The sequence below is a fragment of the Muntiacus reevesi genome, chromosome 9 (assembly GCF_963930625.1).
Source record: "Muntiacus reevesi chromosome 9, mMunRee1.1, whole genome shotgun sequence".
Lineage (NCBI taxonomy): Eukaryota > Metazoa > Chordata > Mammalia > Artiodactyla > Cervidae > Muntiacus > Muntiacus reevesi.
In genome coordinates, this window is record NC_089257.1 from 15,203,017 (window position 1) to 15,224,106 (window position 21,090).

The window sequence follows — 21,090 nt, forward strand, 5'->3', positions numbered from 1 at the left end:
TGGTGCCTTTTGTGTTGGGGCAGACACCTGAGCCCTCAGGCTGGGGAAACCCAACCATAATCCCCCTCCATGGATCTCTGAGCCCCGAGAGAGGGAGAATGGAACACAGTCTCTTTGAATTTTTATGGATTATTATTATTTTTTTTTAATATTTGGCTGTGTCATATGGCATACGGGATCTTGGTTTCCCCACCAGGGACTGAACCTGGACCCCAGCGGTGGAAGCACAGAGTCCTAACTAGGACCACGAGTGACGTCCCAAAGCCCCAATTCCTTTTGAAAGACGGCCCAGGGACAGGAGATGCAGTTTAAACATGGCTAAAATGGCAGAAGAGAATGGATTTATGTTGAAAGGGATGGCAAGTTTTGACCACACGGACAATGCTTGTATATAGAATTCCTCTCTCCTGACGATGACGGGGCGGGGTATAAGTGACCTTCCCTGATAATGGGTCTTGCTGACAGTAGGTCACATGTGAGTTGCTTCTTCCTGTGTAGCGCTGATGTTCTTTGTGACTTTGGCGGGGTGGGGGTGTGGAGGCACTTGTGGGGGGCAAAAGGACACAGAGGAGGGAAGCCGGGACTCGGGGTCTGTGCACGTAACCATCGCCCGACACGGATGCATCTGACCCGACAGTGTCAGGGTTCTGAGCCCCGCACACTCCCACTGCACGATTTGCCTGTCACAAGAACACACGGACGGGGCTTGGGGTGCCCCTGTGTTCACTGAGGGTTAGGGGGCAGAATCTGTCCTGTTGGGTTGGTGGGGGAGGCGCTGGAGCCAGCGGAGAAAGCCAGGGCCACACATTCTCCTGGAGAGCCCTTGATCTCGGGAATTTGTCTATATTTAGCAAGTGTCCAGGCAGGGTGCAGATAAGGAGGGCCAGGAGAGGGGGCGGCCCCTTATATAGTCGGGGACCGGATCCCTGCTCAGAGTCTCTCTGGGTGGCCGTGCCTGCTCGGTTCCTGCTGTGACCTCTCTCGAGATGCCCGAGGCAGGGAAGAAGCCAGGTAGCTCCAGGCCTGGGCTGGGGGCCGAGCGTGGGGCAGGGAGGGCTGGGGGCACCCGCGGCTGGGGGTGGGCCCAGCAATGAGCTCCTGAGGGGTTCCCAGGACAGGGGCTCTGTCCTCCTGGGTTCTTTTTCGATTCTCGCTTTCTCCTTCTCATCGTTTTGATGAGAGTGAGGGTAAACCAGGGTCAGGGGCCCAGAGGGGGAGACAGCCAAGGCAGGAAACCCCCAGGGCTATCGCCCCACTGTCAGGATGCCAGAGGGCCCCTTCCCTGCCTCCATCCCCATCTTCTGCAGCAAGGTTAGGTCCCGGCTTGCCTTTTGGGGAAAGGCTGCTGCAGGAGGCACCCCAGGATGGCTCCAGACTCGAGCCAGCAGTCTCCCTGAACATCTTGGATGGGCCCCTCCCCTCTCTGGGTCTCGGTTTCCCCAACTGTACAAAGAGGGCTTCGGTGGGTCGATTCCAGTTCTGAGAGTCTCTGCTTTAGCAGCCTGCGCCGCTGTGGCCCCCACACCAGGCATGGCCCCCACACTGAGGTGATGCAGGCCCCCTGCTCTGGGAGAGGGTGGTCAAGAGGTCCCTGAGTCACCGCCAAGGGCAGAGAAAGTCACAGCCCGGAGTCCCCACCCTGGTCTTACCAAGGTTGTCCAGGTCGGGGATCAGCCCTCCAGCCCCAGCCCCCTCCCAGGCCAACTTTATCTCACTTGCTGATTCCCAGCCCCAGGCCCTTAGAGGACAATTTTAGCTCTGTCCAAGTACGCAGAGTGCTGGCCCCTTGCCAAGGGCCCCAGTTGGTGGGGGCTGGGCTTCCACAGGCAGAGAGGGTGGGCTACTCAGGAACACACCTAGCAAAATTCCCATACGGTGGGTGGACCACAGGCCTGGCTCTCCCACTTCCTGGCTGTGTGATCTTGGGTAAGTCACTTAACCTCTCTGAGCCTTGGAGCCCTCCTCTGGGGATAATAACTGCACCTACCTCATAGAGCAGTTGGAGCATTAAACAAGGTGACCCATTAAAGCACTCATCACCTTATTTAATAAGAGGGGATGTAGGAGTGGGATGCAGGAGCAAGCCAGGGGACCCCTGCAAACTCCACTGGCCCCTCAGTCTCTGCCTTCAGCAAGAAGCCACGGTCCGCAGAGGTGGCTGCCGGCAGCCCTGCCGTGTTCGAGGCCGAGACAGAGCGGGCAGGCCTGAAGGTGCGCTGGCAGCGGGCGGGCAGTGACATCAGCGCCAGCGACAAATACGGCCTGGCAGCCGAGGGCACGCGGCACACGCTGACGGTGCGGGACGTGGGTCCCGCCGACCAGGGCTCCTATGCGGTTATCGCTGGCTCCTCCAAGGTCAAGTTTGACCTCAAGGTCATAGACGCAGGTAAGCGCCTGGGCAGCCTTCCCTGAAGTTGGAGCAGCCCCTCCAGCTCTCCGTCAATCACAGCACGGGAGATGTCCTCCCACTTTCTTGCCTTGGATCTGGGTGTGCCCTCAGCCTGCCGTGGCCTTTTCCTGTTTGTAGCGAGACCTTTCTGAGTGTCCCCGCAAGGCTCCCCGGCCCATCTGGGCCGTTCCGGAGGTGGGGGAAGTTCAGAGATGAGTCAGACGTAACACTGACCTCCCACTGGACACCCCCACATGGATGGGAACTTAGTGGGCTGGGTGTGCTGGCAGGGAAGCCCCGCTAACCTGTGGGTGTGTGCCGAGCCCCAGCCCAACCTGACAGGCTGGACCAAGATCCGAGCCTGGAGGAGGAGAGGAGGGATGTTCAGGCTGACCCTCTGAGATGAGGGGACAGACAGCTGGTGAGGGCAGGGAGAAGGTGAAACGCAGGCTGAATTGACTTCCTGCAAAGATGGGAAGGACCAGGGACAAGAGAACCGGTGTGTGTGTGGGGGGGGGTTCTGATTAGAAGCTGCTCCACAACCCTGGACCTGATCCCCTCCAGGGAAGGCGGAGCCTGTGGCTGTGCCTGCTCCCGCCCCCGCCGAGGCCCCTGGAGCCCCTGGAGAGGCCCCGGCCTCCGCCCCTGAGGTGGAAGGAGGCTCCCCGAGTTCTGAAGGTGAGAGGAGCGGGGCAGGGAGGCCAGGTTGGTGGGTGGCGGTGTCCCAGGGCAGGTCTCAAGCTCCTCTGCCCACAGGGTCCAGCTCAGCGGCCCCCGAGGGCCCTGGTGCCCCTGATGACCCCATCGGCCTCTTTGTGATGAGGCCACAGGACGGCGAGGTGACCGTGGGTGAGTATGGGCCTGCTGCCCCCGGGGTGAGGTGGGGAAGGGAGGCACAGGGCACCCCCCAAGCCCAGACGATCACCCCTCTCCTGCAGGTGGCAGCATCACCTTCTCAGCCCGCGTGGCCGGAGCCAGTCTCTTGAAACCGCCCGTGGTCAAGTGGTTCAAGGGCAAGTGGGTGGACCTGAGCAGCAAGGTGGGGCAGCATCTGCAGCTGCACGACAGCTACGATCGGACCAGCAAGGTGGGGCCCGCGGGCACGGGGTCACGGGGGGCTCACAGCGAGGGGCTGCGGGGCACCCCCGGAAGGCCTGGGGGGCACAGGGAGGCAGGGGTGCACTGTGAGACCCGAGCCACAGGGGAGGTGCAGAGAAGGGGCGTGGAAAGCCTGCAAAGCTGGCTGGGGGGCCAGCGGCACTCAGCGAGCTTGGGGAGGCTCGGAGGAGGGTTATTGGGGGGCACGGAAGAACATGGGGGCTCAGAGGCGTGACAGTCTCACGTGTGTGCTCAGTCATGTCCGACCTTTGCGGCCCACGGACTGTAACCCGCCAGACTCCTCTGTCCATGGGGTTTCCCAGGCAAGAATACTGGAGTGGGTTGCCATTTCCTCCTCCCGGGGATCTTCTCGACCCAGGGATCAAACCCACGTCTCCTGCGTTGGCAGGTGGATTCTTTACCACTGAGCCACCAGGGAAGTTATGATAGTCTCAAGGGGGCATAATAAAGCCTGGGGGGCACCAGTCAGTGAGGGTGCAAAGGCCCCAGGTGGAAGGCTATCAGAGCTCACGGGGCCCTCGATGAGCACCCACAATTCTCTACACATACGAGGAAACCAAAGCTTGAGGGTGGCTGTTGGTGGTGCCTGGTCACTCAGAGCCAGGCCTAGAAGCTGTGCTTCGACTCCCAGCCTTTGCTCCTCCCACTCTTCCACAGTCCTGGCCCAGGCAAGGGGGCTTCTGGAAGGGTAGGGTGGACATGTTCAGTTGTGTGGGCAGTGCCCTGAACAAAAATGCCTTTTTTTGGGGGGGGCTGAACTGCGTGGCTCGCGGAATTCCTAATCGGGGATCCAACCTGGGCCCATTGCAGTGAAAGCATGGAGTCCTAACCACTGGATTGCCAGGAAATTCCCCCCAAATTCTTTATCCTAAGCGAATGCCACTTGCCTTCTAGCCACCCTTGATTTCTATTTCATCACCACCCTGTGCCAGCAGATGGCAACGCGTCTTGAGAAGGGGCCCCGTTTTTAGATATCCAAAACTGAATGGATTCATTTAAGCCCCGAGGGGTGAAAAGGTCGGTGGTCCTCAGCCACCCCATCTCCTTTAGGGTGCAGGGCCTCATATCCTGGCCTCCAGCCTCCCCTGACACCTCACCTCCACAGGTCTACCTATTTGAGCTGCACATCACGGATGCCCAGGCCACCTTTGCCGGTGGCTACCGCTGTGAGGTGTCCACCAAGGACAAATTTGACAGCTGCAACTTCAACCTCATTGTCCACGGTGAGGGGCCCTCTGGCATCTGTGGGGTTCAGGCTCCCCATGGGTCTGGTCCCCACACCCGCCTCCACTTGGCAGTACTAAGGGGGATGCTGAGGCCTGACCATACGCCCGCTGATCACATGCCCAGTGCTATTCACACAGAGCATGCAAGAAATACATTGGAGCTTCTAGGGTTGGAGTGGGGCTTGAGCTCAGATCTCATCTGGGGTCTTTATCATCTTGATGTCTGATGATTAGGCACCAGTGAAGAGAGGAAGGGTGAGTTGAGAGATGAGAGGGAGATGAATATGGAAGGTATTGGGGTTACATAAACTGTGCCACATCCCTGGTTCCTTGATGTGGGCTGGGAAGGCTCAGAAGGCAGGCTCCTGGGACAGATGCCCACTGTCAAGGGGTCACAGATGGGCAGGCCGGTGACACCAGGAGATCCCAGGGCAGGCCCCTCTAAAACCTTCCCCCCTGACTCTCATCCCCCCTCTTTGAAACCAGAGGCCATTGGCTCTGGAGATGTGGACCTCCGATCAACTTTCCGCCGCACGTGAGTGGCCCTCTCGCCTCGGGGCCCATGGGGGAGGCCAGTGCTGGGGTCTGTGGCCCCTTGGGGTCAGGGCCAGGATTATGTGAAGGGCCAGGGCTGGGGTGGGATGTCAGGGGCACCAGGACTGGGGTTGATACGGGGATCAGAGCAGGGACATAACATAGGGATCAGGGCTTGGGGTAATGTGAATGGCCAGACTGAAATGGATGGGTGTGGAAGAGAGTAAGCTCCCTAGGCAGGTGAAAAACTTGAGTCTTATCCCCACAGGAGCCTGGCTGGAGGTGGTCGGCGCATCAGGTACGCTTTCCTATCCACCTGTATGGCGACCCCAGGGGTCTGAGATGGGTAGGGTGCACCTGTGCAGTCAGTGTCCCTTTCTCTCACTGCGCCCCCACCCCCACCCCAGCCCCTGCTCCCAAACCCCTCCTATTAATAGTTGGCTCTATTGTGGCTTTACTGGGGGTTCCTCTCCGTAGCGACAGCCACGAGGATGCTGGGACTCTGGACTTCAGCTCGCTGCTGAGGAAGAGGTAAGCCCCAGGGTAGCAGCTCCCAGAACATGCAGCTCCCAAATTCCGGCCCTGTGGTTTTCCAGCTGTGTGACCCCAAGCAGGTCGTGCACCTCTCTGAGATGGTTTCCTTGTCCATCAGATGGGACAGTCCAGGTGCGGGGAAGTGTCAGAGGGCTCAGCAGAGGTTACACCCCGTGAACTAACATCCCCACACTGTTCCCATGACCAGCCTACACTTGAGTCTGTGATAGCTCTTCTCAGTAGGCTCTGGAGACCCAGAAGTGGGAGAAGGCTCCAGAGCCTCAGGAATTGCACACCTAGCCCCGCCCAGCACAACTGACCTGTGTCCTCTGTCCTGTCCCCCCCCCCTTGGACCCTGCATTACGGCCAGTGCTGCTTCAGCCCAGAGAATGAGCACTGGGGTCAAGTGCTTTGGGGGCAGCAGGGCCATCCCCACCAGGGCAGATGACAGATGAGAAGGCTGGAGGTCAGACTGACCTGGGTGAGGATCTGGGCGAGGATCTCCACTGACTGGGGAGAGTCTCTGAGCCTCCGGCTCTCCTGACACTCACCTATCAGAGCTGAGCCACAGGGGCCCTGTAAAAGGAATGGTGTGAGTGCAGGGAGGAAAATGGAGGTGAGGCCCCACGCGCTGTGGTTCATGGAGGGATGACCCGTGCCTTTGTTACTGACTCCACACTTGTACTGCGTGCTGCATGACAGGCCAGTAAATTGAGGGACAACTTGTTGGGGCAAAGAATAGCGACTTTATTCAGCAAACCAGCAAACCAAGAAGATGGTGGACTAATGTCCCAAAGAACCACCTTACCCCAGATAGAATTCTGGTCTCTTCTACTGAAAGGGGGAGGGCGTGTGTCTGGTTATTGCAGAATTCTTAGTAGAATGTTTTGTTCTTGCAGCCCTCCAGGTAGATTTGGTCACAATGTTCTTGTAAACGTCCCACAAGACAATCGTTATCTTTTGTAACTTTTTATCTCTATACAAATGAAGAATGTTCTATACCTTTAATGGTCCAGCCAGGGAGACACAGCCTTGAGAATGGACTGTCATATACTTTATGGTTCAGGGTATAGACAACATGCTTTTACAAGGGTGCAGAGCCAGCTTGACTAAGAACAGGCAACAGAGCACAAGGGTTAGTGCTGAAGGCATGGACTCAATATGGAGTCACCTTTGTTCTTCTCTGTTCCGCCTCTAATGTGTACACTGCCTTTCTGCCCTACCTGGAGCAGCAGTTTACGGACCCCGAGGTGAGTGTCCCAGGAAGCACCCCCCCGCCCCACCCTTATCACCCCTACTTCAGCCAGGAGCCCCTCCCAGTCCCCCACACTGAGCACCTAAGGCCTCATGATCCCCGGAACTGGCCCGGGATCCACTCCATTTCAAGCTGCCCCACCAGAAGGGAAGGGTCAGAGGGGCAGGGGCAGCTCCCGCTTGGGGAGGGGAGGGGACGGCAACTCTGTCCTGGCCACGGGGGCCCTGAGGGCTCGCCACGTGGATGCAGGCTGGAGGCCCCCGCCGAGGAGGACGTGTGGGAGATCCTGCGGCAGGCGCCCCCGTCGGAGTACGAGCGCATCGCCTTCCAGCACGGAGTCACCGACCTGCGGGGCATGCTCAAGAGGCTCAAGGGCATAAAGCGGGACGAGAAGAAAAGCACAGGTGAGCCTCCCGAGCAGAGCTAGGGCCGGATGAGCGCCTGCGCACATGTGCACGCACGGCGGCGGGCAGAGGCAGGCACGTGCACGCACGGCGGCGCGTAGACGCAGGCACGTGCACGCAGAGCGCCGCGCGGACGCAGAGACGTGCACGCACGACGGCTCGCAGACGCGCTCACAGGAAAGAGAGCGGCGTCCAGCTTGACTCAGAGGCACCCGGGAAGGGACCTTTTGGGTGAACGTCCTCTTCTGTGGGGGGAAAAAGCCAGGATACCCGGGTTGGCATGTGGTCGTACAGAAAAAGAAAAGGGCAAAGTTAGCCCAGAGACGCCACAGGAAGAGGACGGAGCCCAGGCCAGCCCTCCTCTCCACAGCCAAAGCCAGGAGACCCCTTCCTCCCCGACCCGCCCTTGGCGAAAAAAGTAGCCTGCTTGATTCTCCCCATGCCCCCCAGAAGGGGAAGAAGCCAGTTTAGCCCAGAGGACACCCCGCCCCCCAACCCGGGAAGAGAAAACCCTGGTTAAGCCCCCTCATAGGCAAACAGAACAGGTGGGTGCAGGTGAGCGCGCCCGGCCCCCACCCCAGGTGGGTCAGAGGCGAGGGCTCAGGCCAGCCCTTCCCCATCACGGGCTTGACATAGAGGCCCTGGAAACCAAGTTGAGACAGCAGAGGCGCATAGAAGGAAGGCATGAACCTGGGGGTTGCTGCAAAACAGACTGGAGAGGAAGAGAAGGCCCATTTGTCCCATCACCCATTCTCCTGCCAAGCTCCGGCCTTTCTGGAAGCCCCGAACCCTAGCCCTGAGCTGAGCAGGTGAAGTGGACCCCAAGGAAGGAAGACAGAGAGATAAGCAGCTGACAGAGATAAAGAGACAGAGCCACAGCAGAGGCACAGAGAGAGATGTGGGGAGACAGGACCTTGTCCACTGGGCCTGGGCCAGCCTGGGGAGCAGGGGGCTGAGGGTGGGGGTGCTCAGCCTTTCAGAAGAAGTTGCAGCCGGCCTACCAGGTGAGCAAGGGCCACAAGATCCGGCTGATGGTGGAGCTGGCCGACCCTGACGCCGAGGTCAAGTGGCTTAAGAACGGACAGGAGATTCAGATGAGCGGCAGGTGAGGGCGGGAGCGGGGCCTGGGGGTGTTGGGGCGGACGAGGGCTGCTCCCCAACCCTGCTGTCCCGCCTCTCTCTCCACCCCTGCCCTTGGTCCAGCTCTCTCTCCCTCTCTCTCCCCCCCACCCATTTCTTTGGGTTCTGATTCCCTGTCTCTCTTTCTGCCTGGCTCTTTCCCTGCTCATTTTCTCTCGATCTCGCTCCTCCCATCGGGAGTGCTCCACTGGCCTCTTCTGCTCCACAGCAAGTAAGGTTCCTGGAAGTCTTGGGGTGGGGTACAGGGGTCCCGACAGGGGTTTGAGGGGCACCCAGGGCCCAGGCGGGGCGTCCATGGGTCTCCTGCCCCCACCCCGGTCCTACCCAGGTACATCTTCGAGTCCATCGGCGCGAAGCGCACGCTGACCATCAGCCAGTGCTCGCTGGCGGACGACGCAGCCTACCAGTGCGTGGTGGGCGGCGAGAAGTGCAGCACCGAGCTCTTCGTCAAAGGTGGGCCCGGGACCCTGAGACACTGACGGGGGCCCCAAAGGCAGCCCGCCCATGCTCCCTCCGCTTGACAGAGCCCCCCGTGCTGATCACGCGGCCGCTGGAGGACCAGCTGGTGATGGTGGGACAGCGCGTGGAGTTTGAGTGTGAGGTGTCTGAGGAGGGGGCGCAGGTCAAATGGTGAGTGCGGCGGCAGGGGCCGTGGGCAGGGCCGGGGCCTGGGGTGTCCCCAGACGGGGCCCTGGCACCTGCTGCCCACCCTCTGGCCAGGCTGAAGGACGGCGTGGAGCTGACCCGGGAGGAGACCTTTAAGTACCGGTTCAAGAAGGACGGCCAGAAACACCACCTGATCATCAACGAGGCGACCCTGGAGGACGCCGGGCACTACGCGCTGCGCACCAGCGGGGGCCAGGCTCTGGCTGAGCTCATCGTGCAGGGTGAGGCCCGGGGGGCCCCTGAGGCCCCCAGCCATGGACGGGAATTGAGCAAAGCCAGCATCAAGGCCAGCATGGTCCTGGACGTGTCACTTCAATACCTCAAACCTCCCCTTTCTCATCCGTAAAATGGGGATGCTGGGGTGACCATCGGGAGAGCCTTGGGAGGTTCAGATGGGCCTGGTTAGTGTCACCCACCCGGGCGCACTCAGGTTCCTTGTGTACACAGCATCGTCACAGGCACACAGGCATCGCACTCATGCACGCACTCATGTGTTTTCACAATCCCACGAGATCTCCGCAGGGATTCCCACCCACACACACCCTGCCCAGCTCACTGGCTCTGCCCTGCCCCCCAGAGAAGAAGCTGGAGGTGTACCAGAGCATCGCGGACTTGACGGTGGGTTCGAAGGACCAGGCTGTGTTCAAGTGTGAGGTGTCAGATGAGAACGTGCGGGGCGTGTGGCTGAAGAACGGAAAGGAGCTGGTGCCTGACAACCGCATAAAGGTGTCGCACATCGGGCGGTGAGTGTGCAGGGTGTGCCAGGGACAGGCTCTCAGAGACACAGCAAGAACCAGAGGCTGAGATAGAGACACAGACAGAGCGAGGGACGGACGCATAGAAAAACAGACTGAAACAGAAAAAGGGACGAGCAGAGAGATACTTAGCACTGAGAGTGGGCTAGAGACGAATATTGAGAGGAGAGAGAGGGAGCAGGAAGGGACAGGCACACAGTCAGGACAGAGACAGGAGAAGGGTACACAGAAGTGTGGAGAGGCGGACACACGCAGAAAAGGAGGGTCCGCTAGAGACAGGAGGAAATCAGAGACAAAGACGACGCAGTGAGACAGGCAGGCTGGGACCCCCAGCTCGTGACCAGGGCGGGGCAGGGCGCCGCCCACAGCGGGCACTGTGTCCCACTCTCTTACTCATGCCCTGAGTATCTGGGCCAGCCCGTGCTGGGCCCAAGGTCACAGAGATTAATGTGACAGGCCCCTGCCCAGTCTCCAAGGGCCCAGCCAAGGGGACGTGTCTACACTGCCTACCTCTGAAAGCAGGCAAGGGAGCGGAAAAATTCAAAAGCAGAGAAAGACAGCACTTAAAAAACCATTTCTTTGGCTGTGCTGGGTCCTCACTGCTGGGCACCGGCTCTCTCAAGCTGTGGCGAGCGGGGGCTTACCTTGAGTTGCAGTACTCAGGCTTCTCACTGCGGTGGTTTTTCGTTTTGAGGAGGACTAGCTCTAGGTGCAATCGCTTTAGTTGCTCCTCAGCATGTGAGCTCTATCCGGACAAGGGATCGAACCCATGTCCCCTGCGTTGGCAGGTGAATTCCTAACCACTGGACCACCAGGGAAGTCCAAGAAAACACTTCTGCACACCATTGAGCCAGGGCAGGGTGGGGGCTCCCTGGAGCCCTGGCTGGGGTGTCTGGTGAGGCAGGGGGTGCGTGGCCTAGCAGGGCCCCTTGAGCCACCACTGCCCTGTAGGGTCCACAAGCTGACCATTGATGACGTCACGCCTGCAGACGAGGCGGACTACAGCTTTGTGCCGGAAGGCTTCGCCTGTAACCTGTCTGCCAAGCTCCACTTCATGGGTGAGCGGGTGCTGAGGGGCAGAGGGGCCCCTGCTGCTGGGCCCAGCCTGCCCCCTGGTGCCACTTGCTCTTCCGTCTCTTGCAGAGGTCAAGATTGACTTCGTGCCCAGGCAGGGTGAGTCTTGGGTCCCTGCATCCTGCCTCGCCCGCCCCGCCAGGGTCTCCCCTCCACTTACAGAAGCAAGGAGCCGGGAGTTGGGACCAGGCTCAGCCTGAAGCCCAGCCTCAGCTCTACCACTCCCGACCACGGGCCAGCTGTGGTCTGTCTCAGTCTCAGTTTCCTTACCTCTAAGACGGGGACCCCAAAGTGGCTCCCCGATGGGCTGATAGGAGTGACGACCTAAGGTGGTACATGTGAGCTTGCAGAGGACATCACAGTTGTGGGGTTTTATTATTAAACTTTTTCTGCTTTTAGAAGTACCTCTCCTGCTTTTAGGTTAAACTGTAATCAGGCATTTTAGGATTTTAACTTTGGGAGAATCGTCCAGGCTGAGGCAGGCTCTAAGTCAGGGCTTTCCAAACAGGGTTCAGTAAGTTTGAGAAACCCTGAACCATCTGTCCTACTGCTGCTTGATTCAGAAATTGGCATGTCAAAGGCTCTGAAAAGTCCTACCTAACTTGGTTTAACCCAGGGTTTCTTAAATATTTTCCATGGAAATTTTTTTTTTCTAGGAAGACACTGGTGTTCCCCCAAATACAATCTGAGAAACGCTATCCTAGGTGACCCACTGTTATGAACCTCCCTGGGAACTTCCTGGGGAGAAGGCAGTGTTTTAGGTGTTGGTCGGGCAGTGGATACACAGGTGTATATGTTTGTCAGTACTTATTAAGCAGTACCTCGATAAAATAAATTCAGAAAATAAACCAACACACAGGGGCAATTACTTCCTCCAGTTTTTCCTTCTTTCAAAGGCTTGGGACCCTTTTCCTCTTTCTCTGACCTGTCCTGTCTCCCTGCCAGAACCTCCCAAGATCCACCTGGACTGCCCTGGCCGCGTACCAGACACCATTGTGGTGGTGGCCGGGAACAAGCTACGCCTGGACGTCCCGATCTCTGGGGACCCTGCTCCCACTGTGATTTGGCAGAAGACCATCACAAAGGTACTGTGGACCCCTCCCCCACGTCCCCATCTGTAAAATGGGTGCATGGGGCCAGCATGGTCCCCACCCCACCTGTGCACGCCCTACAGCTGGCCAAGAGGGTGGGCAGAGACACGGACTGGGGGTGCTTGGCACGGTTTCCCTCCAGGCCGAACCAGACCTTCCTCCTCCTCCCTCCCTCCTTCCTTCCTGTTCTATGTCCAGGGGAAGAAGGTCCCAGCAGGTCCAGCCCCCAACGCGTCAGAGGAGTCGGGTGCTGGTGACGAGTGGGTGTTTGACAAGAAGGTGAGCGAGGCTGGAGGAGGCTCGTCTGCCTACCGTCAGTTTCTGTCCATGTGGTATCCGTGCTCACATGAGGTCTCTGTGAAGGTGCTCCATCCAGCCAGCCGTGTTCCTGCCCCAGGCAGGGTCTCCACGGGACCCTCAGGCCCCAGACAGACATGCTCACACCCTCCACACCCTAGGAAGTCCTCCGGACTTGGGGGCTCCCTGGCTCTTGTCTTCCTGAGCCTGCCTTGACTGTGCTTCCAGCAGGGGAGTGGGTCCCTGGCCCTTTTCAGTCGGAGCCGCGGCCGGGGCACTGCTCCTGGCTTTTCTTTCTCCTCCACGTGCTGCTGCTTCCTCTGCCCAGCTGAGGTCTTTTGAGATCCTCACAGTAATTGTGTGAGGTCATGTAGATCAGATAGGGAACCTGAGGATGGAGCGGACAGGTGATTGCCTGAAGTTCCCTGACACAGCGAGGGTCGTGCTCCGGGCAGGTGGTGGGAAAGGGTCTTGGATTAGACGCTCGCACAGTGCAGTTCCCACTCAGGCTGCGTCTCCCCAGCAGACCCGGTGCTGAGCTCCATGCCCATCTCAGGGCTGTCGGCGGCTGCAGAGGCTGCAGGAACCGCTGGGGTCGGTCTGACTTCAGTCCCTCCCCCCCAACTCCTCCTCCCCCGCCAGCTGCTGTGTGAGACAGAGGGCCGGGTCCGAGTGGAGACCACAAAGGACCGCAGCATCTTCACCGTGGAGGGGGCCGAGCAGGAGGACGAGGGTGTCTATGTGGTCACGGTGAAGAACCCCGTGGGGGAGGACCAAGTCAACCTCACGGTCAAGGTCATCGGTGAGGCAGGGGTCCAGGGGAGAGCGCAGGGGGAACCAGGGAGGACCTGTCCGTTCAGTCGTTTAGCCTCTCGACGGACGTCGCGGGCCCCTCTCAGACTCATAGAGCGGGTTGGGACTTGGACCGGGGGCACAGGGGCAGTGGGGGGCCGTGACCAGCTGAGTGCAGCCTGGTGACCTGATGAGAACCGCATTCTGGAAAGATGGCAGTGGGCGCCGGGGCATGGGGGAGCCTGTTGGTTAGGGTGGTGGGATGGGCGCCGTTGGCCCTGGCTGGGCAGGGCGCAGGAGGGTCTACTCCCCCAGATGTGCCGGATGCTCCCGCGGCCCCTGAGATCAGCAAGGTGGGCGAGGACTCGTGCACGGTGCACTGGGAGCCCCCCGCCTACGACGGCGGACAGCCAGTCCTGGGTGAGCTGAGGGCATGGGCCCGAGCCCTGGGCAGGGTGCGTGGGGCAGGGGGCTGAGCTGCAGGCCGGACCAGCGCGCCCGCCTCCCCTCTCCAGGCTACATCCTGGAGCGCAAGAAGAAGAAAAGCTACCGGTGGATGCGGCTGAACTTTGACCTGCTGCGGGAACTGAGCCACGAGGCGAAGCGCATGATCGAGGGTGTGATCTATGAGATGCGGGTCTACGCAGTCAACGCAGTGGGCATGTCCAGGCCCAGTCCCGCCTCCCAGCCCTTCATGCCCATCGGTGAGCCTGCGGGTGCCCCCAGCCCTGCCCTGGGCCACCCCAGCCAGGGCGCAGTAACTACAGCTGGCCTATGGGCTGCATTCACACCCCTCGTCTTCCTTCATTCCCGTCATCTCCCATGTGAAGAAAGGGAGGCTCTGAGAAGTAAATGACTTGTTTGGGGAGCCCAGCTGGCAGGGGGTAGAGCTGAGACTCACCTCTCCAGCCTCACTTTCCGCATCTGTGAAGTGGGGGTAATGACAATGTCTGCTTCACAGAATTGCTGTTAAGATGGAGTGAGAGCATGCAGGTGGAGCGTCTGGCATAGATGGTTCTTTTCCCCTGTTCCCCACTCTCTCTAGCCGGGGTTTGTGAACCAGGGAAGGGGTGAGGGTAGTGAGGTGCTGAGGGTGTGATGGGTGTCTGTTTCTGGAAAGGGCCTTGGACCAGGAATCAGAGATGGGGTTGCAGAGCCAGCGCCTTTGTCCCTAGGAGGAATGTCTGGAGTCATGGTCTCCCCCGAGCCTCAGTTCCCACATCTGTATAATGGGGGTTGAGAAGGTAGAGCCGCCCCCGAGGGTGTGGCACTCTTGGGGACCCCTGTTGGTGTCAGGACCCGTGAGTCTAGGGGCGGGGTGGCTGGTGGTAGTGGGGCAGACACAGGGAGGGGCACGGTTTAGTGAGATGGCAGGAAGAAGACGCGCTGGGGAGAAGGGCTCAGGCCTCTCTCTTTAGGGACTGACAAAGGGCAGCCCACTCCAGTACTCTTGCCTGGAGAATCCCATGGACGGAGGAGCCTGGTGGGCTACAGTCCATGGGGTCGCAGAGCCCGACACGACTGAGTGACCTCATTCACTCACTCAGTTTTTCAGCTCACTTGTACAATGCCAGGAGACTTCCATGTTTTGGGCTAGTTTTCCCCTAAATTACATCTATAGCATCTCCTACACCGTCTGACAGAAGCGACTCCTTCTAAGCATGTTGGTGTTTTGAGTGTCTTTTTAGATCTTTCTTCTGTAACTGCTGGTGCCACTTGGGTGTGTGTGTGTTTCTGAGTCTCTCTAGAGACATGTCTTTTAACAAAGCTGGGATATTTCTCGAGTGCTTGAAGGCCAGTGGAAGGGGGAGGGATTCCCTGGATCTTCAGCTTTGCCGACTGGCGCAGCCTCGGTCAGACCCCGTCTGCCTCCCCTCTGCCCAGGCCCGCCCAGCGAGCCCACCCACCTGGCGGTGGAGGATGTCTCCGACACCACTGTCTCCCTCAAGTGGAGGCCCCCCGAGCGCGTGGGAGCTGGAGGGCTGGATGGCTACAGCGTGGAGTACTGCCGAGAGGGCTCCGGTGAGGGCGCCCCCAGCCCCCAGGCTGGCTCCCGTCCCCCTGCTGGGCCCATCAGCCACCAGGGAGGTGGACGGCAGGGTGCGGACCCCGCTGGCCTTGCCTGCTTACCGCCGCCTCCGCCCTCCCGCAGGCTCAGCGTGGGTGTCCGCCCTGCCCGGGCTGATCGATCGCACGTCGCTGCTGGTGAAGGACCTGCCCACAGGCGCCCGCATGCTCTTCCGTGTGCGGGCGCACAACATGGCGGGGTCCGGGCCCCCCATCACCACCAAGGAGGCAGTGACGGTGCAGGAGCTGCTGCGTGAGTGCCCCTCAGGCAGCGAGGTGGGGGCAGTGGGGAGAGCCTGCCAGAGACGGGCGGGACCTCCCGCGTGGCTGCCCATGTCATTCCTGGTTCGGAGCAGGGAAGGTGCAGGTCGTTGCACCATCACTGTCAGCTGTTCTGTGAGTCTCGCGGCTCCATCAGGTCGGCCTTCTCCACGTGCTCAGGGATCAGGTTGGCTCCTGGGGGGATCCACTTGCTATTAGTCTGTCACCAGCAGAGTGGATCCCTGAGGATCTGCTGCTTAAAGTTGACAGAGGAAACAGCAGGGTGCATTGAGGCGAAGGCCTAGATGAGCATCCTGGCCTGTGACTGACTGGCTGTTGGACCTTAAATAAGCCCCTCACCCCCTGGTCCGTGCCTGTGTCGCCGTGTGAGGCGGTGGCGGCGGGAGCTCTGTGACCTTTGGGGCTGGGTGGCGGGAGGAGAGGGGGGCCCAACTGCGGCTCTCCAGCCTGGTTTCCGGCCTGCAGGCCCCGCCAAGCCGCTCTCCTGTGCCCACAGAGCGGCCTCGGTTGCGGCTGCCCAGACACCTTCGCCAGACCATCCAGAAGAAGGTCGGGGAGCCCGTGAACCTCCTCATTCCTTTCCAGGTAGGGCCGGCTCCCGTCCCGGCACACTCACGCATCCTCAGCAAGGCCGGGGCAGGGGCCGAGAGGGCGGGCCAGGCTCGCAGCTGAGCTGTGCTCCCCCGCAGGGCAAGCCCCGGCCTCAGGTGACCTGGACCAAGGAGGGGCGGCCGCTGGCGGGCGAGGAGGTCAGCATCCGCAACAGCCCCACCGACACCATCCTGTTCATCCGGGCCGCGTGCCGCGCCCACTCGGGCACCTACCAGGTGACGCTGCGCGTGGAGGACATGGAGGACAAGGCCCAGCTGGTGCTGCAGGTCGTCGGTGCGTGGCCCTGGGGCTTCCCTCCGAGCCCGAGCCCCTCCAGTCTCTGAACGGGGCTGTCACTTGTCATCTTGCAGGCCTGGGGCCTCTCTGGGAGGCCCAGAGCCCCTACTGAGGATGGCAGGCCAGGTCCTGGCAGGCAAGGGAGCCCCTGGAGCCTGGCGTCCCCTGCTTGTACTGTCAGAGGTGTGGGCTTCCAACTGAGTGTGTCTCCTGCAGACAAGCCAAGTCCGCCCCAGGATATCCAAGTTGCAGAGGCGTGGGGCTTCAATGTGGCTCTGGAGTGGAAGCCGCCCCAAGACGACGGGAACACAGAACTCTGGGGGTACACAGTTCAGAAGGCCGACATGAAGACCATGGTGAGCCTGGGGGCCGGGCTCCATCCCTGCCCGGGCCCAGCTGCCCTTCCATGCCCTTAGGCGGGGCCCTTCTCCTCTCTGCACTGGCTCCCTCCACAGTGAGGGTGCAGATGATAGGGGTGCCCGAGTGAGGCCCTGGCAGCGAGTAGGGCCCAGCTCAGGGAACCCGCCCACCCTCCCCTCCAGGAGTGGTTCACCGTCCTGGAGCATTACCGCCGCACCCACTGCGTCGTGTCGGAGCTCATCATCGGCAACAGCTACTACTTCCGGGTCTTCAGTCACAACACAGTGGGGCCCAGTGACAGAGCCGCCACCACCAAGGAGCCGGTCCTCATCCCCAGACCAGGTATTGGGCGGGGCCGGGAGGCGAGCCTGGCTGGATGCCGCCCTCTGGGTGCTGAGTTCTGACCCCCACAGGCATCAAGTATGAGACACCCAAGTACAAGGCCCTGAACTTCTCCGAGGCCCCCAGCTTCACCCGCCCGCTGGTGAACCGGTCAGTCATCGCTGGCTATAACGCGACCCTCTGCTGTGCCGTTCGGGGCAGCCCCAAGGTATGGACCTGCGGGCGCTGGTCCGGGCCGACCCAGGAGAGCGGCCTGGGGGCCCCCACCTCCAGCAATGCTCCTCCCAGGCTGGCCCTGCTTCCTTGCCACCCCTGGGGGTCAGGTTCCTCCGTGAACAGGGCTGAGACGGCCCTGCTGGCTCTGTTTGTCATCGGCCTTAGCCGTAGTTTGGGACTCCAGGGGGAGCTCAGAGGAGAAAGAAACGTCTGGTGTCCCTCAGCCTGAGAGCTCCCTCCCACCCTCCCATCTACAGCCCAAGATTTCCTGGTTCAAGAATGGCCTGGACTTGGGCAAAGATGCCCGCTTCCGCATGTTCAGCAAGCAGGGAGTGTTGACACTGGAGATCAGAAAGCCCTGCCCCTTTGATGGGGGCGTCTATGTCTGCAGAGCCACCAACTTAGAAGGCGAGGCCCAGTGCGAGTGCCGCCTGGAGGTGCGAGGTGAGGAGCCACCGGGCCGAGGCCGGGTGCCCCCGGGGACGCTGGGCTTCTGCCCTGCCGCCTGGCCCAAGCTGCCGCCCTGGCGGAGCGCGCACTGGCACTTGTGGGCGGGACTGGCCCCTGCACGTTGTGCCAGAGCCGCTCGCTGAGCCTTCCCGGGGGTGGGGGCCACACGTGGTACTGGGAGGGGCAGCACAGGTTCAGCATGGCCGCCTCCTCTCCCGCAGTGCCTCAGTGACCGGGCTGGCTCCCTGCGGATGGCCAGGTATGTGCTCCAGATCACCCTTGGTCCAGGGGCAGCCACCAGGAGGTGGGCTGCAGGAGGCTGGTAGGGTTTCAGCCCAGCGCGTTCAGACGGGAACCTCACTACAGGTGCAGCTGGAGCCGGCCCGTATGCCAGGAGCCTGGAAGGAAGCTGGACAGGCCACCTTCCCGCTGCTGGATGTGTGTGCAAGTGTGTACACTGGAGTTGGGGGGGGGGGCACCCGTAGGGCAGCACAGTCACGGCGGGCGGGCACATTCTGACCTCAGCGCTCCATGCGGGCTTTGTGTGGGCTTTGGAAGTGACGGCTGGGGACAGGCCTTTGTGGCCTGCCGCGTTTTCTCAGCGTGTAAGGGCAATAAATGATCGATGCGGCCGAGAACTGACTCTTCCCATCCCAGGTGCCTGTTTTCACAAGAAGCGTGGGGAAATTTATATTGAACACCAACTGAAGGCAGGTATTCTTTCTCCCAGATGAACTAAGTGAGGACCAGCATAGGACCCTAAATTCACAGAACATGAATAGAAGGAACTTGGTCTCCCTGACCTTCAGTAGAGGAGACTGAGGAGCTGTGACAGAGCAAAGTGTATCATCAGCAAAAGGGCCAGAAACCCCAGGCTCTGCCGTCTTTGTCCTGGTGACCAAGGTCACGGTAGCCCGGTGAGGGGTAGTAATGGACGTCTGTGTTTCTTTGCCCATAAGGCCCGGGGTGGAACTGTCCCAGCTGCTTTGGGGTCCCAGTAGGCAAAGAGCCTGCTGCCCACCCACAGCTGTGTTGCACGGGGAGAGGGGGTCCTGTCTGGAGAAGACAGGGAACCAGGAAGGTGCATGGGGGCCAGGGCCCTACTCTGCTCCCCCTTTTCCGCCAGCATTTGGAAGCCCGTCGCCGATTTCCTTTTGGGAGGAGGAAGCCAGCAGCTTTCAGAGGTGCTTTGATAGAGTGGGTTTTTCCACGCTATAGGAAAAAAGTTCAGGAGGCTGGTCCAGGGTTGCTTCTCGGAGTCCTGCCCCACCTCGGACACTCCCAGGCCCTGGGGGAGGCCCTGGCGCAGTCCCGACACCGCCCTGGGAGCTGAGACCCAGGCCTCGGTCCCTTTCTGGCCCCACTGAATGCCTACTCTCTGTCAAAGCCCAGTTTGGCCGCTCCCTCTAGTGGTGCACTCGGAGCACAGCCACCCCCGGGGGGCGCCCCTTGGAGCGAGCCGCGGGGCGAGGTGGGGCGGGCACCGCCTCTCCTCCCGACTGCCTCCGGCAGAGGGTGCCTTTGTGGAGTCCGGGCCAGCCCTCCTCGCACCCGGGCTGAGGGGCCTCACTGAATGCACGGCAGCCAGGAACCCGCAGGGAGTTCAGGACATTTATTTCACATTCACACCTCTGTACAACTTCTATAAATAGTGTGGAGCCGAAATATTTATAGTCCCTCTGCTGCCCACTCCCAGGCTCGCCCGCCCTCACACACGAGTGGGGCCCGGACTGGCCCTTCCCCACAGTACCCGGCTCTGGGCAGGGCAGCCCACGGCCCCAGGGGTCGGTCTCCTGCCAAGGCGGGCAGGCCACAGGGAACCCGCCGCTCAGCAACGAAAGGGGGTCAGCGCGGCCAGCTGTGGGGGAGGCCGTGCGAGCGGCTGCCTCCTGGGAACTGCCCGGGGAAGGCGGCCCGCTGCCTCTGCCGCCCCCGCCCCTCCCGGCCCCACCCGCCCCTCGCCGGGGGCGGGGCGAGGCTCCCCCAGCTCCCCAGGGCTGTCCTGGAGAGCCACGACCTCGCCCTCGGCGACAAGAACCACAACACAGACGTCTCAACGGCACGCGGCAGGGGGCTCGCACTGCATCCTCTCGCGTTCTCGGAGCCACTGGCCCGACAGGCGCGCGCGCGCACACACACTCTTGAGCCCTGAGGGGACAGCAGGCTGGAGGAGAGGGGGAGACTAGCTCAGCCCGGTGGGACACGCTGGGACACACACGGAGCCTCTAAGCTGCGGCGAGAGGCCCGCGGAGGTCGCGCCGAGGCAGCAGCGAGGGGCAGCCCTTGGCGCGCCATCAGCTGGAGACGGGCCGGGGCGGGCTCCGGAGGTCCGCCTCGCTGCTGCGGGCCGCAGCCACGTACGAGAAGAGACACAGCACAGAGTAGCAGATCTCGTGGGCCTGGGGGGAGAGAACCAGCCGGGTCAGCGTCCGCGGGCGCGCTCCGCCATCCGCACTCGTGGACGGCTGCCAAGTGGGGGGCTCCTGGCCTCCAGCTGGAGGCCCCGCGAGGCCGGAGCGGGCCAGCAGCCCCGCTCCGCGCCAGCGGCACCTCCGGCCTTCAGACCACTGCGTCGCCCCGCGCCCTGCGAGGCCCGCCCCCCTCCTGCTGGAGTGCCCTGGGAGCCCTCTGCAGACCGGCTTGCGGGGCTGGCGGCACACTCACCATTGGCGTCTTGTACTTGTGGCTCACCACTTCTTTAATTTCAGGAACTAAAACCGGACGGGCAAGAGACAAAACAAGAAAGTTCAAAACTTCAGAGCAGTGATGCCACGCTCCCCCAGGCGGCAGCGCCTGGCACAGCGTCCCCTTCCCCTCCAGGCCTCGGCCAGCCCCTGGGAGCGAGGGGACACTGGCCCAGATGCCCTGAGGTCCGCAGCTTGCCCCAAGGTCAACGCCCCAGGCCCAGTGCAGGCTGGCTCCGCCCCGCTGGCCGCTGCTCCGGTCCTCGCCCCTGGAGGACCACCGTGGGGCGCCCAGCTTTCGGCCGGGAGAGCAGTTTCCTAGCCTGTGCCTCACCTTGCTGGGACCCCGAGTGCTCAGCCCCACCCTCCGGCCAAGTCAGCAGGCGCCCTGCGCTCCCAGCCCCGACGCGGAGGCTCCTGAGGCGGGACGAAGCAGGGACACTAAACCCACCAGACTTGGGAGTTTCCTTCCCTGACGGCAGGAGAGGCCCAGGCCTGCCCGTGTGAGGGAGAGCGTCAGAGGGC

General features: G+C 61.3%; 2 protein-coding genes across 17 annotated transcripts in view; one reads left to right on the forward strand and one right to left on the reverse strand.

Annotated features, from left to right (window-relative positions):
• The first annotated feature begins 986 nt into the window (after window positions 1-986).
• Window positions 987-18,220, forward strand: MYBPC3 (myosin binding protein C3). The gene is given in 32 exon segments (XM_065944386.1): window positions 987-1,011; window positions 2,120-2,386; window positions 2,954-3,039; window positions 3,118-3,238; window positions 3,328-3,476; window positions 4,614-4,731; window positions 5,221-5,269; window positions 5,537-5,566; window positions 5,746-5,803; window positions 7,287-7,461; window positions 8,434-8,566; window positions 8,810-8,812; window positions 8,930-9,054; window positions 9,126-9,231; window positions 9,322-9,488; window positions 9,845-10,010; window positions 10,974-11,080; window positions 11,166-11,195; window positions 12,042-12,181; window positions 12,386-12,466; window positions 13,127-13,286; window positions 13,592-13,696; window positions 13,792-13,980; window positions 15,161-15,295; window positions 15,429-15,596; window positions 16,122-16,210; window positions 16,315-16,510; window positions 16,730-16,869; window positions 17,056-17,215; window positions 17,287-17,423; window positions 17,689-17,875; window positions 18,103-18,220. Coding segments are annotated over 32 exon segments (3,813 nt in total). The 3' UTR covers window positions 18,114-18,220.
• A 1,264-nt stretch (window positions 18,221-19,484) lies between these two features.
• MADD (MAP kinase activating death domain) overlaps window positions 19,485-21,090 on the reverse strand; it is a 39,267-nt gene continuing 37,661 nt past the window's right edge. For all 16 annotated transcript variants that reach the window (XM_065945335.1, XM_065945344.1, XM_065945350.1 and 13 more), the window contains 2 exons: window positions 20,546-20,592; window positions 19,485-20,280 (listed from right to left, as the gene is read on the reverse strand). In XM_065945335.1, the coding sequence (XP_065801407.1) occupies window positions 20,176-20,280; window positions 20,546-20,592 (152 nt within the window). In that variant the 3' untranslated portion in view covers window positions 19,485-20,175. The remainder of the gene's footprint in view (window positions 20,281-20,545; window positions 20,593-21,090) is intronic.